The sequence below is a fragment of the Carassius gibelio genome, chromosome A20 (genome assembly GCF_023724105.1).
Source record: "Carassius gibelio isolate Cgi1373 ecotype wild population from Czech Republic chromosome A20, carGib1.2-hapl.c, whole genome shotgun sequence".
NCBI lineage: Eukaryota > Metazoa > Chordata > Actinopteri > Cypriniformes > Cyprinidae > Carassius > Carassius gibelio.
In genome coordinates this window covers 17,496,450-17,514,474 of record NC_068390.1, presented here as the reverse complement: position 1 = coordinate 17,514,474, position 18,025 = coordinate 17,496,450, and the positions used below count along the sequence as shown (strand labels likewise).

The window sequence follows — 18,025 nt, the reverse complement described above, 5'->3', positions numbered from 1 at the left end:
TATATATATATATGTATATATGACAGGATAAACAGCAAAACAGCAAGATCTACAGGAAACCGGTATATCAAATTGCAGTTGGCACAGCATGCCAAAAAGAAAAGAAAAGGAATTCTTAGCATTCATTTCAACTTCATCCTTTGAGATAATTCCTTTTGTCAGGGAAATTCACTGGTTGTGAAGGTCACTTCCAGGATGTGTGTGCTCTAAACCCTGTTTAAGACACCTTTGTCTTTGGTTTTTTCATTCCTCATAACAGTTTTCAATGAAAGGGATGTGATTATGGATGTGTTACTCTAAACTGGAAACACTAAAAAGTCTGTTCACCCAAATATGAAAATACTGTCATCATAGGTTTCACACCTGTGTGATATTTTCCTAAATATATTTTTTTGTGGAAGTGATGGTGACATAAGGTGGTTAAATAATTACATACTGTAATTTAATTTTAACTGTATTCCTTTTATGGTAAGTGTTTATATCTTTTTATGAAGATGCAATAATTGTTTTCAGTTAACATGATGCAAAAAAGCTATTGCAAAATCCATTGTTTCACTTTATTTTTATGAGTACAGTTGCACTGGGAAATATTTACAATGATTCCAAAAGACTACAGTTCACAGAAAACCAATAAATTCACAATCTACTGAGTTTGGTGCTAAATGATTTAAAATGAGTGTTTGTCTAGGAATATGCAACAGAGATCAGTAATGCTCTCAGATCTGTCCCTATCACTCTACACAAACAAATGTGACCCTCGACCACAAAACCACTCGTAAGTCGTTGGTGTATATTTTTAGATGTATTTAAAAAAAACATTGTATGGGTCAAAATTATATATTTTTCTTTTATGCCAAAAATCTTTAGGATATTAAGTAAAGATCATATTCCATGAAGATATTTTGTAAATATCCTACAGTTAATATATCAAAACTTAATTTCTGATTAGTAATATGCATTGGCAAAAATTCATTTTGAAAACTTTTAAGGCGATTTTCTCAGTATTTAGATTTTTTGCACCCTCAGATTCCAGATTTCAAATAATTGTATCTCAGCCAAATATTGTCCGATCCTATAAACCATACATCAATGGAAAGCTTTCAGCTTTCAACAGTTTTCAGCTTTCAGATAATGTATAAATCTCGATTTTGAAAAACGGACATTAAAGACTGGTTTTGTGGTCCAGGGTCACATATTATCTCCTTGAAAATATATAGGTCTTTTGTCCTTGTACTAAATCAATAAAGCAGACCCATAGAAACCAAAAAGTCATCTCACTCTATCTTTCACACATTTTCTGGTATAAGTATTTCAGATTGACCTAGCACACTAAACTCTTAAAAATAAAGATTCCAGAAATAAATTTTTGCAGTGATGCCATAGAATAAATATTTTTAGTTCCCCAAAGAACCTTTCATGGAACAGTTTTTAAAAGAACCTATTTTTCTTGTAGTAAGAAGACTATTTTATTCTTAAAAAAAGAAAAAAACATTTTTCCACCATAACTTTATGTTCAATGGAAAGTTCCATGGATATGGTAACCAGATCCTAATAAAGAACCTTTATTTTTAAAAGAGTACAAAAAAACAGAAATATTCACATATACACACATTGAAAACTGGCCATATCAGTTTAAGAAATCCATACTGCTTTCAGTGGTCCAATGTTCTAGTCCAAATTTATTAATACATTTATCTTCCCCCTATCACTGTAGCATCTCCCCTTCCTTCACGTGGTCGTCTCTTTGTAGGCACGTATGATGCTCTCATAGGCAGGTGGTGGAGTCTGGCCAGCATTTAAGGCCTTTAGATTGCTGTTGCCCCAGAAGGAATCTGGTCTGGTTCTGGCCTGGGGTGGAGTGACCATGGAACTGACAGTGCTGGTGGATCCAGGCGCCCCAGGGTTGGTAGTGAGAGTGGGGGTCCGTGGCAGGCTGCCTTGGGTACCCTCTTCTGCCTCACGAGCAATCTGGCTACACTGGAGAAGAGGATGAAAAGTAGAGGCCCGGAAGCTCGACTTGCGCCCTGGTGAGTCACCATAGTCTATCAGTGAGGGTGAGGTCTGCCGATGGAAGGAGAAGGCAGCACTGGCCAGATTGTTATTGCCGCGTTGGTCATAGCCACTGCTGTGTCGACTGTAGCCTGGCCGAGAGCGTGGCGAGGATGAACGGGTGGTGGAGCGGGATTTATGGATGGGTACACGTGTGATGGTGGCTGATGCTCGTCGACGAGACATCCAGATCAAGATCATATAGACCAGAGCTCCCAGCACAAGACCAACAACCATAGAAAGACAGAAGGCCAGAATCACATCCCCTGGAGAAAGGAAAGAAATAAAATAAGTAGAAACATGTCTTTAAGCAAGTAGCCTACTGTGGCCAGAGTTGCTTATAAAAGACCAGATAACACTTTCAATTATAAACAAAACTATGTTCGCAAATGAAATACTGATTTGCGCGAAAAAGAATGATTACTTATCAATTAAGAATTTGTTATTTATTCGTATTGTTTGGTGGTCATACGCCTGCGAATACGGGGCAAACTGCATTCTGTATAGCTTTAGTATGGAATGCTTCTTTGATGCCTTAAATGCGGGACGATTCCATAGGGCAGGCTTTTTTACGGAACTGTTGGCAACATATTGAAGCTTGCAAGGAAGGAAAAGATTCTCGGCAAATGTCTTCCAAGATGCTGGGGTCTCACGTCACAGTGAGCGTCTGTTTGCGAATTGGTTGGCAGTCCGAAATGCAGGAAGATATTTTTTAATGAATCTACATTTTTATTTATTTAATTAACATTTTCAATTATTGTGAGTAAACAACAATAGACTGTCCTGCGGTTTACATTTTTAACGCAAAAGTTTTTTGTTTTTTTTTCTATTCTATTCTATTCTATAGTTTTTGACGACACTTAATAAGCATGTGCGCGTTGACAAGCGTTCATTTTAGGAAGTAACCATAGCAATAGTAGCAACAGGAACGTCATACTGTGTTTGTGTGTCACTTTATTGTGCAGTTTCAGGGAGTTCACAGAAACATCACGTAAACATTTAATGTTAGGTTATATCTAAAAACCTTTAAGATGCTTGAAGTTGTTTGGCAAACTGCACTGGGGCGCCAAAATACAGTTTACATTGAGGGAGACAAACTTATCAGAAAATTACTGACAGAAATGACCTGTAATGCCAACCAGTCTCTAAAAATAATAATATTGTTTTTTTTCATCGAACGTGATGTTAAACGCCTGGTTCCCTGTAATCCCTGAACAAGGATTCTGTGTATTTCAGAAAGCAAATGAAGTGTTGACGGCCTTTCACTCCCATGATAGAAATACTGAGCTCTGCAGTATCATTAGAGAGAAACTACCAGGAGTTCAAAGGTCAGGGAGGACCTATCCTGACAAATCAAAGTGGGCGGGACCAAATTCCACACTAGAAGACACACCCAATGTGTTCGTATCCTTTACGGGAAAAATGAATGAAATAGTCTGAATTTGAGGAAGTTTCCTGTTATGGCATTCCATTGTCTACAGAAATACCAGTTTCATTAGCACACAGCTTCTTTCTGGAACAGGCCATTTAAGGTCCTTTTTGTTTTTATATGTGAATTTTTCAATTAAAAATTGTTTTAAAAAGAGCCAATGTTGTTTTAGTAATATATTTGATTGACAAATTGTAGAAATTGTATTTTTAACCACAGCACACAACTATTCTACATATTATTATTATTATTATTATTATTATTATTGTTTGTAGTAGTATTTAGTATTTATTAAAGTCTTTATAGAGACTTGTGTGTAAAATAATGTGGATTTTTATATGCAATTTTTTCCCTTAGCGAAAGGAATCACAGCCCAGAGTGAAAGATCATCTGGAAATTACATTTGAAGAAACTAAATGGAAAAAACAGCACACTGGCCGGGTTATTATTTTTATTTTTTTGCCAATATCGTTTTTGCCGCTAGTTATAACTGTCTGCATTTCTGTTGAGAAATAAGTTCTTTTAAAAGACTCGACACACCATTTTCTACACTTTCCATATCTTTTTTAGAAGTAGAAAGTTGACATTGCAATATTGTAAGTTCATTCGTATGCAAGATTTAACCCTTTATAAAGTGTGTAAAGATGGTAAAATATCTTACTCAATCCGAAGGACTTCAGTATTTCCAAAACAGGATGAGTGCTGTTGTCTGCCATAGCTTCCTTTAGAGATACAGGGGAGACGAGAGAGGACACAGTCTCTCCCCTTCAAATATTTCGCCCACTCACTCTTCCTTTTGACTTTTTCTTATGTCTTTCTCTATGTCTATCCAACTCCCCAAATCCATGAACCCTCCTCTCTCACTTTCTCTCTGTCTGTCTCTTTTTTCAGTCCCAGACTGCTCAGCACTGTGAGCAGTCACACAGGATCCTCTCCAAGGCTGGGGTCGCTACTCTGTTGTTTGTGGAACAGCAAAGTCTTCACTTCACATTTCCTGCCTTTCCTGTGTAAAATTAGCAGCGGGCTGGCCTTATCTACTCAGACCAGGGTTCCTGTGGGATAGAGAGGAAAGGGAGGAGTGTACAGAGAGGAGGAGAGTCAAGGTGTGTGTGAAATCATTTTCTCCTGTCATTTGTCCCCTGGCCAAAATTCTCATATTTTACTCTGATTTATTTTTCTTTCCCTTCCAGACACTTGGCATAAACAGTAAGGGCTGTTCTGTGACACCACTGATGGCATTTTGCCATGGGGCAAAGAGCTACACAATTCATTTTATCCTTTGCAAAAGAACAGCATTTATTTGAAAATTAGAATGTCTTTACTGTCAATTTTGATCAATTTAATGTGTGCTTGCTGAATCAAAGTGTTAATTTCTTGAAAACATTTACTGGCCCCAAACTTAAACTAATGTAGTGTATTGATTATAATATAATATGAAATGCAATATTAAAATAGCATTATTGTTTATTTTTAATACGCCTGTCCAAAACATTATAGTAGAGGGACATTAACTAATATCTTCATTTTTGTGGTTTCTTTTCCACATTTAACCACTGCGTAAATCAACACAGCCATGGCAACTGAAAAAAAAAAAAAACATTAAGAATTATTTCATGAATCAAGTCAGAACAGATGAAATCCTAGCATCTTTCTATGTATTTCATATCAAAAGATTTCATAACACAATTTCACAGATTTATGTGCTTTTACTGTTCAGCATTGTCTGCTGTAGTTGTGCTGGTCGTCACAATGCTTCAGATTTTCCATGTAGAGTGCCAGCTCTGTGCTGGGTTATCCTGACCAGGCTAGCTTTTGCAAAAACAAAATCCTGATAAAATCCTGCAAAGAAAGCAGGATTTTGCCCCGAACCAGACCACTTTCACCTCTGTGAGAACTGTGTTCTTTCCCTTCATAGTGTTCATTAAGGGTATCTAGGGTTAATGATTAAGAACAGTAGATAGTACAGGGTTTTAGGACAGAGCCGCTGGTCTGGGAAGACCGGGACACACGGACATTTCCTCTCATTGTTGCTTTGTGTTGTGGAGTGCAGATATCGGCTGTTGCCATACACAGATCTGACGCATGCATCACATTTCTTTTTCTAGCCTATTATGTATTTTTCATTATGTTTGGGAACTCTTGACCAATCATTTATGCATGCATGTTTGTTTATTTTTTTAATTGTGGATGATTTATTTATTTACTGCCATTGAAGACATTAATTATATAACTTGAAGTCTCTCTTTAAAAAATAACATCTAAATAAAATGTAGTATTTCTAAATAAAATACATATAAATAAAAAAATGTATTGTGTATTCTGTGACTTATGGCTGCTGTTGTAACTCCTCTGTCCTGTCCTTTCTTGTCCTTTCCTTTCCTGTCCTGTCCTGTTCTATCCTGTCCTGTCTTGTCCTGTCCTGTCCTGTCCTGTCCTGTCTTCTCTTGATGAACAGCAGATGGCTCCGTTACTCTTTAGAGAACATGTTGCAGCATTAAAACATTTCAGGCTGAATTCAGATTTTTATCATATTTAGCAATATGTTGATGTGTGATAATGAACAGTTTGTCGCCTATTAGGCTCTTCAGAAGGATGAAGGATACAGAGGCGTCATGCTGGCTTCTTGGAGAAGGTGAGTGAACGGGAATGACATAAGATCCTCTGCGCATAAAGATTGTGCCAATAACTTCACGCTGTGCTCTCTCCCTCACATCCACCTGCAGTGACTGTGTAGAGGTCATTGCTAAGCATTGCTGTTTGAAAACCAGCAGACTCGGCAGAATGGTCTCTGAATCCCGAGCTTAACACTCCAGTAAGTCATTTTTTTTATATGACATGCATGTGTCACATAAAGTTTTATATGACATGAATAACATTTTTTTTCCACCCCTTTCGTATTTCACCTACTGGAATCCCATGCTTGAGATATGCCACATTCCAATATCTTTTGCATCTTTTGCATTTTCCATGAGCGAAAGCACAGATTTGTAACACATTTTAATTGAATTACTTAGTGTAATAATGTTGTCTGGCTTAGCTAAAGTAACACTCTCAAACATAGTATAACTCGACTTGGGCCTCACTATTGGACTGCACTTGAGATCTGCACTCTGATTGGACACCAGGTGGCAGTGGAAACATATGCTGATGCCTACAGTAGAGTGTGAGAGGCAGAAAGAAAGAGAGTGCAAAGGGAAGAGGCTGCTTCCTGCAGAATCCACAGAACTTCGAGGGAAAGAAACCACATGTTTGCTTGGCATGGACTGATTGAAAACAATTAGGCTTTTCATGTAGACTTCAGCCTGATCATTGGAGAATTCTCGGGTGGAGCCACATCCACTGACCTGCATCAGCACCACTGACTTCGAATCAGTGGAATGTCATCTGCTCATCACTATGGCTGCTGAGACAGGGAGATTGCTAATGAGATGCAGAGGCTGCAGGGTAGGTGCTGCTTACGCTTTCTCTTAAAGGTGACCTCGCCACTGTGTAGGATGACACAGCATATACATACTCAAGATGTCAATTTCTTTAAAGGCTAAAATGACTTCTGAATGGATTCTAACTTGGATTGGGAAGTCTTGTTGCATGTTTTGTTTGATGAGTGCACCTATGATTCCGCTACTGTTATTTGTCTGCCAGCGTGTTGTGAGAAGTGTGATGCTATTGCCGGATTTTCACAGCTGCATGCAAAGTTTACTCTTAGTTTCCAATTGATGCGTTGTGGTGCTTATGACATCTCCTGCTGCAAAGTCCGGCCTTGGGGAGACTTTCTGTCCTGGAACTTGAGGAGAGTTTTTTGTGTTCATGTGGATACACTTTCAATAAAATTTTTCAGAAGTTTAAATAGTTTTCAAATATAGAGGCTTTTAGATTTAGCACTGAAAGTTGGTGCATTAGAGCGTCTTTATTCAGTTTCTTGTTGACCTGGATTGTAGTGCTTGTGTGCCCTTTGTGTGGACCACTTTTAAGATTGAATCAGAGGCAGAGAAAGAGAGTCAATGAATGGAGAAATGAGATTAGGATGAGAAATTGTCTAGAAACAGCAGGAATAAAAAAAGAGAGGGTTTAGGGGTAGAAGAGCTGACTGTGGCGGTGTGTACTTCATTCTTTAATAAATAAGTAAAGCACAGTGATTATGAAATGCACTTTTTTTCATTGAGTAATGGTTGAACTAAAAAAAAATCACTTCCTTACTCTTATGTTGTTCCAAATCTCTACAATTTAATTTTTCGTGTGGAACACTCACACACTAAGTCGGATCTTTTCAATTAATCATTTGATTTGGTTCACACAACTGGATGATTCATTCAGACTAAATATATAGTTTACAGCGATACATTTTTTAAAATCTAATTAATTACATGATGTGGTGATTAATTAATCTAATTAATTGCACATCAAAATTTTGAGAAATTACTCTGAAAATGATAATTTAAAGTCATTGTTGTGCAAAGCATCAAAAGAGATTACAAAGAGTAGGTTCAGCAAGAAAGATTTTGATAAAATTAGGGGTGCTCCGATCACGATCGGCCGATCGTGATGCGCATCTCGTCAGTAAAGCCGGTTCTCTAATCAGCGGTTAATTCCATCAGGTGCGTGATTTCACATAGAGCAGCGGTTACTACACAAAGCCGTTGTTAACTGAGAAGACGCGCCAATAAACGCTGAAAATGAAGTGGATTTGCGCGTCTTCTCTATTAACAATGGCTCTGTGTAGTAACAGCTGATGATGACAATGATGTAAATGATGACAGAATTGTCATTTTTGTTTGGTTGAACTATAACTTTAATCATTTATTTTCTTAATTTTATTATTATTACTATGAAAATATTAAATTATTTATTTAATGAAATGATAATTTAAATAATAAACTAAAACTGCCAGTAGGTGGTGGTAAATGTCTTAATGGTTAAGTCATGGAGTCATGTATTCATTAGTTTGATTCATTCAAATGGCTGATTCATTCAGGAGTAAAGTAAATGGTTCTTTATGAATGGTTCATTGAATCATTAGGCCTGATTCGACTTGTTCCAGCGGATCATCACCATCAGACCGAGTGGTGTGTGACATCAAGATTTTAGATACACCGTCTGGTGCACCTGGACATATCATCAGTGATGTAACCTAGGATCACGGGGGGTTTCGGGTCTTTCAACAATCAGACCCCCTCCCCTAGGCGACCCAGCCGGGGTGATCAGGTCCCAGCTTATGTCCAGGTAGCGCTACTACCCTACACTCCATGCCTCTCCTCTCCTGATCCACAGCCACCTTGATGCTACTTCTGCAGCATCAGTGGCCAACTTGATAGCCCTTCGCTGGCTCGCCCCTGTGATGCCAAGCATTTTGTAGGCCCTGCAAAGGGATTGGCCCACAAACCCTCGACATCCCACTTCGACGGGTTGGCATATTGCCCGCCACCCAATGCTCCGGCAATCCTCCACAAGCTGGGAGTACTTTGCCCTCTTTCTTTCATTGGCCCCCTCCATACGGTCCTCCCAAGGCACTGTGAGCTCCAAGAGAATTACCTGCTTGGAGGCCTTTGAGGTAAGCACAACGTCTGGCCTTAATGTTGTTATGGCAACTGCCTCCGGGAACTTCAGCTGCTTGCCCAGATCAACTGACAGCTCCCAGTCACGCGCCGTTGCCAACAGGCCAGAGGAGGTGCCCCGGGCAGCTGGTGTTGACTTCTCCCCAGCTCTGACGAAAGCTGTGGTCTTCACTGGGCGGAGGCTCTTGCTGTGGCTAATTCCACTGCAGATAGAATCCGCTACGGCTTTTAGGACCTGGTCATGCCGCCAGCGGTAACGCCCTTCACCCAGGGCTTTTGGACAGCAGCTCAGGATGTGTTCCAAAGTTCCTCTCTTCTGGCAGAGGGGGCATGCTGGTGTCTCCACCTTTCCCCAGGAGAAGAGGTTGGATGGACTTGGCAACACGTCATAGACCGCCTGGATCAGGAATTTTATCCTGTAGGGTTCAGCCTTCCAAAGCTCAGTCCATGTGACTTTGCGCTCCACTGTTTGCTCCCATCTTGTCCATCAAAGAACAGCAAAAGCTTAGAGAGCAGACGAGTCCAAAAATGTTTTTGTCATTTATGTTTAAGTTAATGTTAAGGAATTTAATTTAAAATAATATTTATATATTTTATTATTTGTTTCAGATAAATTTTTTTTTGTTTTTAACAACAGAGTTATCAGTGATCTTGTTATAGCATTTTTCAAGTTAACAGCTCAGAAGTTGTTTTTTTCTTCTCTTTTTTTTTTGTTCCTCAGAAGAAAAGTATATGATGGTGAGGAAATTTCTGAATTCAAATTTTAAGTGAACTGTCCCTTTAAGAACTTTCTGTTCCAGAGATGCAGGGCTCTGAGAGATAAACTATTGCATTATATATCATGTTTGACAACTTATTATTACAACATAATATGGTGGTCTTCATTTTCATATTCAATGTAAAAAGACAAGAAATTGTTGTACTCACTATCAATATCATGATGTTCATCTTCTGTTTAAACTGTTGCACAGGCACATGCTATGCTATGTTCTGTAGGTCGCCCTAGAAACCAGAAGTAGAGCAGTGTGTTGAGTGTCCAGCTAGATTAATGGTGTGTAAAGATGCTTGAGGGGGGAATGATCATGCTAACTATGTTATTCAGTATGCCATTACTTTCTTACACCTCATTGGTTGCAATATTAAGGCAGAACAGAAAACACAGCTGAAAGACATGCTTATGTGTATGTGTTCATGCCTAGTATGAAACAGCAGTGACGAAGCCTTCACATCATAATTCTGATTTAAGAGAAAAAAGTCACCTCTTTAAAGTAGCTGTATTCTGTATTTTAAAGAATAGCCAATTATATTGCTATCATATTGGAATACTGCAGGCTCTAAAGTAAGACATCAGCTACTCTGGGTAAGACAAAAACTGGAACTGGAATCAAATCTAATGTATAGCAATCCTTTTTTGTTGTCTTTAGTTTTGTGCATAAATGTAACATTCAACATTCATTTTGCACTTGAGTTGAGATCTCTCTCTCCTTCTGAGTGAGCAGATTAGAGTTGCTAATGGGACCAGTTTGATCCCTTGCTTTGATCAGATTAGATTACCATTTCTGTGTGTGCAAGTGTGATACCCTGCATCCAAATAGTGGTAGGTTATTAAAATAACAGCAGTTAGTGGCACCATACGGCAGAAAATGGCAAGTCTGTTTTGAAGCCCTCCCAGGGTAAAAATCTTTCCATATGCTGGGGAATTTAGCTGTTTATTGTCTCTTGTTATCCAGACAAAAACGCCTCTTCTATGCATACGTCTTATATTTCATATGTTTTTCAGTGGTGGTCCATGTAGGCAGACATAAGATCACTTCTCCATCTACAGTCTGGTGGGCTGAAATGAGCCACACAAACATCTGTGGGAATGGGTCACACACTCCTGTTTTTGCTTTTTTCCCTCTATGACTGATGTGTGCAGTGATGGGGAGGTTTTGGAACTGTAGTAAATACTTTCTGTCTGTCTGTCAGCCTAATTGTTCTTTTATGTCTGTTGTTAAACTTATCAGGTAATTTAGTTCAAACTAGTTTGCAGAACTGATCTGAAATATTTGTTCACGTATATGATTGCTCCAATTCTTGATATAATCACTGACTCAAAGATCTGGTCTCTGATCTTATTTGTCACGCAAAGCTAGTGTATTACTTGTGGTGACTTAGAATATAGTTCAATCTAAAAATAGTTCAGTGGCAATGTAAATATCACAATAATAAATAATTACCTTAATTAAATCAGAATATTATTTGTGTTGGACGTACCAAAATAAATGCCCAAAACCCAATAGTTCATGTCTGAAATTGTGAAGAAATTATAAATGACTATTTTAATTGCATGTTGCTTAGTGTTACAAGCAATATTTGTTTTTTTTTTATTAGAGATGGCCTCTTTGTTAGTTATGTTAGAACTTATAGGTGAACTTCACTTCTAAAAGACTGCATTCTCCACATGCACAGAGAAAAACATAAAGAGGCACATGAAAGTCATCTCATGTGCTCCAGCTCTCTCTAAGTCTACTCACACCACTTCTGGCACAGTGCCACAGAGAAATGGAGCAGGACAGAAAGAGAGAGAGAGAAATGGGTCGGTTCTGGCACTCTGCCACAATGGCTGTGTAATGATGTGCCAGATATGGCAGAAACCAGCCCATTCTCTACTGACCAACACAAGCACAGACAGTCACCTTGAACATTGTGGAGCTGTGAGCTCCTGTGCATGCAATCTTACACCATCAGTGTCTCCCTCATCTCTGTCTCTCCCTGTTCCACCACATAGACTCAGCATTCGATTTCAGTTCAGAGCTGCACAAAGACATAATACAATAGAGGTGCAAACACAAAACAAGGTGCTGTAGGTCAGCAAAGAACAAAACAGATACTGTGTGCAATAAAATTAAAGGGATAGTTCACCCCAAAATAATTTTTTTGTCATGATTTACTCACCCTCATATCATTCCAAACTCTTTCCAAACTCTTTGTTCTGTCAAACATAAAATGAGAAATCCTGAGGAATGTGCCAGTCGCCATTTTTCATGCAATTGATCATTTTGGGAGACCCATGTATGAACCACAAGTTTGTATAGCCACAGGCATCAGACACACTAACCCAGCATCTGTTTGTACTCTAACCTCTGCAGATCTTTAGTCCAGAATAGCTCTTAGCCTTCACACAACCTTTTTTTAGTGACTAAAAATACCATGTTTATAATGAATGCCTTTCCAAAATGCGGTCTTTTTTCTTTCTCATGTGGATTGTTCTTTAGCCTGAAGGGGCTCCTAGAGTGTCATAACCAAAACTAATATTGTACAGTATTCCTGAGCCCATGTTGTGATTTCCATTACAGTAGCATTCCTGTATGTGATGCAGTACCGTCTAAGGGCCCACAGATCATGGAAATCAGTTGTACAGTATTAAAAAATGTAATTCTTGTTTTGGGAATTTGTTTTCTTTTGTTTCAATGGGATGATGATGGTGTTTTTGCTCAATGCAGTAACCAGAGTTTTGTTCAGGACCATGGACAGAGACTAGTCACGTCAACAGCAAAGCATTGCTGGCTGTGCTCCTACATAAATATGTACAATGAATATATACTCATATATATGAATCATTAAAAAGTCAAATCTTCTGTCAACAAAAAACATGCTAAAATATATAAATAAATGTAGCAGACCACACATCTTTACTGCAACTCTGTCTTTGTCTAATAAACACCCTATTACTAAATACATAAAATAAATGCATGCATGCATATACCTTTCAGAGAGAGATTTTCATTAAAGATTTTGCAGGACAGATTCCAGGCTTGAGAAGTGAAGATAACTGTAGACTGATAGCATGTGACAGGAGTCATTTGATATTAATGACTTCAATCATTAAAAACCCTTTTGGGAGGAGATGAATAAAGAAGAAAATTATACACATGATTAATGAAACTATCATAATTTTAAAAATGATAATTTTCCCCAGGCTTTTCTTTTTCTCTTATCTTTATTTCCAAATCCTGCAACAATGGAGTGGGGTTTGTATTTGCTGTTCTATAAAATATTTATTTCATTCATCTCAAGCCAAAATACAACCTGTATTTCATTATAAAATATTAATTTCATATATACTACAAAACCCAGCCATACAGCTTGTTTGTTTATAGCACAATGTGACATAAAAGGCCCCATTGCATCTCAATAATACATCCATCAGTGGAGGGCTGTTTGTTTTGTTTGACTGATCTATGAGTTTTATAAAGCCTCTGGGAGTGGTAAATCAGATCGAGCAGTGTTTTCGGGCAAAGTTAATCAGCTCAGGCCAGCGGCTTTTCCTAAATCGTAGAATCCAATCCATTTAGTGGGAGGGGAGAGAGAGAATTCAGTTGATCTTAGGGAATTTAAGTGCCGAGCATGTCCTTCTCGGTTCGGTCTTTAAAGAGTGTGTGTGCCGGTAGGCTATGTGACTCTCAACACACACACACACACACACACACACACACACACACACCACTCCCCCTTCCGTCATACACTCAGATCTGTGATAACATCACACATTCCCATACAAACAATTGGCTAGAGGAACAAGGGGAATGGTTCCTACAGAGAGAGTAAAGACAGAGGGATGTTGAGACCGGTGCTGCACACATGCACACCACTTCTTTCAATTAAGTTAGAAGAACATGGAAGGTTTTACATTTTGATTACTTATGTTGTATGGCGAGAAGAAAGTAGGGGACCTGGAAAAAAAGATGGACATGCACATATTTTTGTGCTTCTGTGAAGTGACAAAAAAATATAAACACATTCACTTAGAAATGGCAAGAAAAATGTCACAGTTAATTACAAAGAACAAGCTAACAACACACTGAATTAAATGTGACATTTTGAACTAGAAAGACATACTCCAATAAACTTTGTTTATTATTATTATTTTTTTTACAGTATACATGTGTGAATGTTGTGTTGTTGTTTTTTGGCAAGGAAAGTGTCAGCTGTAGGGGAGCTCAGCAGGTTCTTGGATGTGCTGTGGATTATTTCTGACTGTGCAAGAGAGACAGTCAAGTGTTGATTAATCATGGTGGTTATTTTAGAAATGTAATTAGGCATTTAAAAAAGAAAAGAAAAGAAAGCTGGTTATGTTTATATAGGTGCAATAGGGTTTTTGTGGGTGTATGTGTCAAATGTGCATACAGTGAGTTTGCACCCGTGTTTCCTGCTCAAAGTCACCTTGTCCTCATGATGTTGGGCCAGGCACACACTCTCTCTCTCTCTCTCTCTCTCTCTCTCTCTTACACACACACACACACACACACACACACAGTAATACACACCAATTTGCATCTGCAAATCTTTTCTGTTGCCATCAATCATATTCTTCTTCTCATCAATATTTGATTGCTTTAGCTCTGAAACAGAATTGATCAAACTATTAATTCACAAAATACAAGATTTTTAGCACAAATAACTGTGGCACATGTGGCATTATGCATGAGCCTGGTCCCCTTTTTACACACACACACACACACACACACACACACACACACACACACACACACACACACACACACACACACACACACACACACACACACACACACACACACACACACACACACAGACGGTGTGTTTCACAGTGACCAGCTTCAGTGTAATCCATCAGACAGTGCTTTCATTAAAACGTCAGTTGTCATCTCTTGCTTATATAACTGTTTGAAGAAAAAGGATATTGCTGTCACCTTGCAGTTCAAAATCAGTGCTGGATCTGCTTTCATTGCTTGCTGGATACAGTAGGGAATACTGTTATTCTTATTATTAGGTGACCTTGTAAAAATTGTGTAAAAGTTTAACAATCTCCTCAGATAAATGGTTTACTCTGTTGTGTCTATTCTTTAAAAAAAATTACAAAACTAATTTCTGTGCTTCTTAATTGTTAAAAATGTTTAATTAAATGTCACAGCAACCCCCAAATTCAGTGTTTTCCTGTTCTGATAAGTGCTAATATGCATAACCAATATGCATTACCCATGATCAAATTCAGGGGACTCCAAAAACCATCATACATATTGAATGTATTATTATTATTTATTTAATTGTCTAAAATTTGTTTTAAATTTAAAATATGTAAAATGATGACATTTTAAATCTTATGTGTTGCTCACACAAGAATGAAAAAGTTTATGTTTATTAAGAGTATAAGTAAGGTTATTATAGAGAAACAGGCAAATGGTATTATTCATCAGAGCACACTATTAAAGAACACACAACTAAATATTTATAAAAGTGTAAATATAAGTCAAAAATATTAGTCAAAATGATAATTGTGTATTTCTAAAGAAATTATACCTGTATTTTGGTCAATTATTTACAGTAGCTAACCGACATCTATTGTCATTTTTGATGGGTCATGTGGTGTCTCCTGTTTTGTTTAAGATTTAAGATCAGTTTCATTACTCAGGATTCTGATGTGTTTTGTCTTTCCTTTAGATGAGCAGGAAGCTGTGTAGAAGTGGACTTTCACAAAATGGATCAACTCCCATCTAGCAAAGGTGAGCCCGAGTCACGTGTGAGATTTCTGAATCAACATTCATATGTGAGAGAAAAAAAGCACCTGAAGGTTGTTATAACCATTTCTTTCCACAGTGCAGAATTAATCTGTCACAAAACTGGTAGCACCAGTCCAGGTCCAACATGAACATACACTTATACACAGACAACTATGCAACTGTACAACATTATGTAATGAAAAAGGTGCTGTGTCACAGTCTTGTGCAATATTGCACGCACAATAGAACTGCTTTTTAAATTATTATTTATTTGTTTTTGTCATCAGCATTTTGCCACAAGTGCTGTCGATTGAGCTTAGCTTTAAAATATTAGAATTTCTATTATTACAATAGGGACATTATTAAAAGCTTGCCCCGATAACAGGTGCTTGTATAAATTTGCATAAAAAAAAAAAACAGGACACAGCATTTAACCCCATCATATGCATGTAAGAATAACTTGATGGCTTATTGATTTATGTGTAAAGAGTGACTGGTAAAGCCATTTTTTTAATTAGCCGCCACTCCAGATAATTCCAGTGTGATCACCAAGACTTGACTTGGTTAATCTTCTGTGACGAGCAGCAGGATATTCATTTGAAATATCAATCTGTGGGGAATGTGTCTTGATGTGGCATTTTGTATTAGGTTGCACATCAGCGCCTCTCCAGTGTTAAATGTTAACCACAGAAGATGTGATGGTGATACACTCTCTAGCTGTTATTTATTTATCTGTTTGCTCATTACCATCTGTCATGGACATATTGGACCTGTCAGTTGTTGTCAGTGAGATTCACAGCATCAATGTGCTTCAAGATGACAGTGTTATGAATTGGTTTATGCAATGATTATTTCTTTGACAGGATTCCTCAAGTTTAGTGTTTCCACTTCTCTTTAAACAGCTACTGCATGGATAGATGCTTTCTGATGGATAAACGCTGTGGTTTATAAAACACATTAATGAGCGGTTTCTGTAAAGGCATAACTTTGTTTAGCTTTATTTTTTATGTTGTAGAGTTATTTTAGTATTATTTGTTTCGGATTTACAGAAATGTTTTATATATATGCGCTACCGTTCAAAAGTTTGGGGTCAGTAAATGTTTTTATTTCTTTAAAATAACAAAAATAAATTATACTTTTATTCAGCAAGGACGTGTAAAATTGATAAAAAGTGACAGTAAAGTCTTGTATTGTTCCAAAAGGTTTTTATTTTTAATAAATGCTGTTCTTTTTAACTTTTTATTAATCAAACAAAAAGTATCACAGGTTCCAAAAAAATATTAAGCAGCAAAATCTGTTTCTAACATTGATAATAAATCACTATATATTTCTGAAGGATCATGTGACAATGAAGACTGGAGTAAAGATGCTGAAAGTTCATCTTTGGTCACAGCAATAAATTATATTTTAAAAGTATATTAAAATAGAACACTGTTATTTTAAATTGTAATAATATTTCACAATATTACTTTTTTTTATGTATTTTTGATCAAATAAATCCAGCCTTGATCAAATAAATCCAGCATAAGAGATTTCTTTAAAAAGTAATAAAAATCTTAATAATCCCAAATATTTGAATGGTATATATATATCTGTGTGTGTGTGTGTGTGTATGTGTATATGTGTATATATGTATATATAAAACAAAAACTAATAAAATGGCATATATATTTTTTTTTATAATAGTAAACAAATAATTGTATAATATATTTTATGTAGCTGTATTTTTAGCAATTTCATTAGGTTTCAAATACTTCAACTTATGGATGGAAATTTTATTTATAATTGTTAGTTTGGTTTCATTTAAATTGAGATGAATTCGTGGATACAATTTTTTTTTTAATAACACTGCTGTCTCATGGTGTGATAGTTTATTAAAGGCAAAATGATAAAAGAAAAATGTAAGATCAAGATGAAGATTTAGCTTTCAGTGGACTGCACTGAAAAGAGATGAAGAAGAAAATCCACCCTGCCGTTTATATTACCTTGGACCTACAATCCTATTGTATGAAAGAGATGTGACATGATCCTATTGCTTGAATATACCTTTTTTCATGAAATGAGTGTGCAGGAATGACAGAAATGGAGATTGTCTTATTAAAATTGCAAATAGAGAACTATTTCAACTGGTTCTACAACTGTCAGAATCAATTACATTCATTGTATCTTGTAAATCCAAATCACTTACTCAATAGCTGAACACCACCACGCCATCCCTGGTACCCGCTGTTCCCAATGCTGTGCTCTTGCCCTTTAACCTCATCTTACTGCTGAATGATGTTGCCTTGGTGACAGCACTCTCAAGTGTTTGAGGGAGAAGTTTGAGAATGCATGTGCGAGACAGGAGGAAATGTGACTTATATTGTTGACAGGATGATTTTTAACAAAGCCTGATAGACTGAGGAAAAACTGTTGGTGCATGCTGGTCAAAATGTCTTTCTCTATCCCTCCACCAAATTGCTAATGCAAATAAT

The 18,025-nt window shown here is 37.2% G+C and overlaps 2 protein-coding genes across 3 annotated transcripts in view; one reads left to right on the top strand and one right to left on the bottom strand.

Moving 5' to 3' along the window:
• Window positions 1–542: 542 nt before the first annotated feature.
• Window positions 543–4,406, bottom strand: LOC127938714 (myc target protein 1 homolog). The gene is made up of 2 exons (XM_052535535.1): window positions 4,140–4,406; window positions 543–2,315 (listed from the first exon to the last, which is right to left on the bottom strand). The coding sequence occupies exons 1-2, from the start codon at window positions 4,192–4,194 to the stop codon at window positions 1,729–1,731; spliced, it is 642 nt and encodes a 213-aa protein (XP_052391495.1). The 5' UTR covers window positions 4,195–4,406; the 3' UTR covers window positions 543–1,728.
• Window positions 4,407–4,437: 31 nt separating this feature from the next.
• LOC127938715 (nesprin-1-like) overlaps window positions 4,438–18,025 on the top strand; it is a 21,601-nt gene continuing 8,013 nt past the window's right edge. For both annotated transcript variants that reach the window (XM_052535537.1, XM_052535536.1), the window contains exons 1-5: window positions 4,438–4,581; window positions 4,669–4,684; window positions 6,058–6,110; window positions 6,202–6,290; window positions 15,493–15,554. The gene's annotated coding sequence lies outside the window, so the exon portion shown is untranslated. The remainder of the gene's footprint in view (window positions 4,582–4,668; window positions 4,685–6,057; window positions 6,111–6,201; window positions 6,291–15,492; window positions 15,555–18,025) is intronic.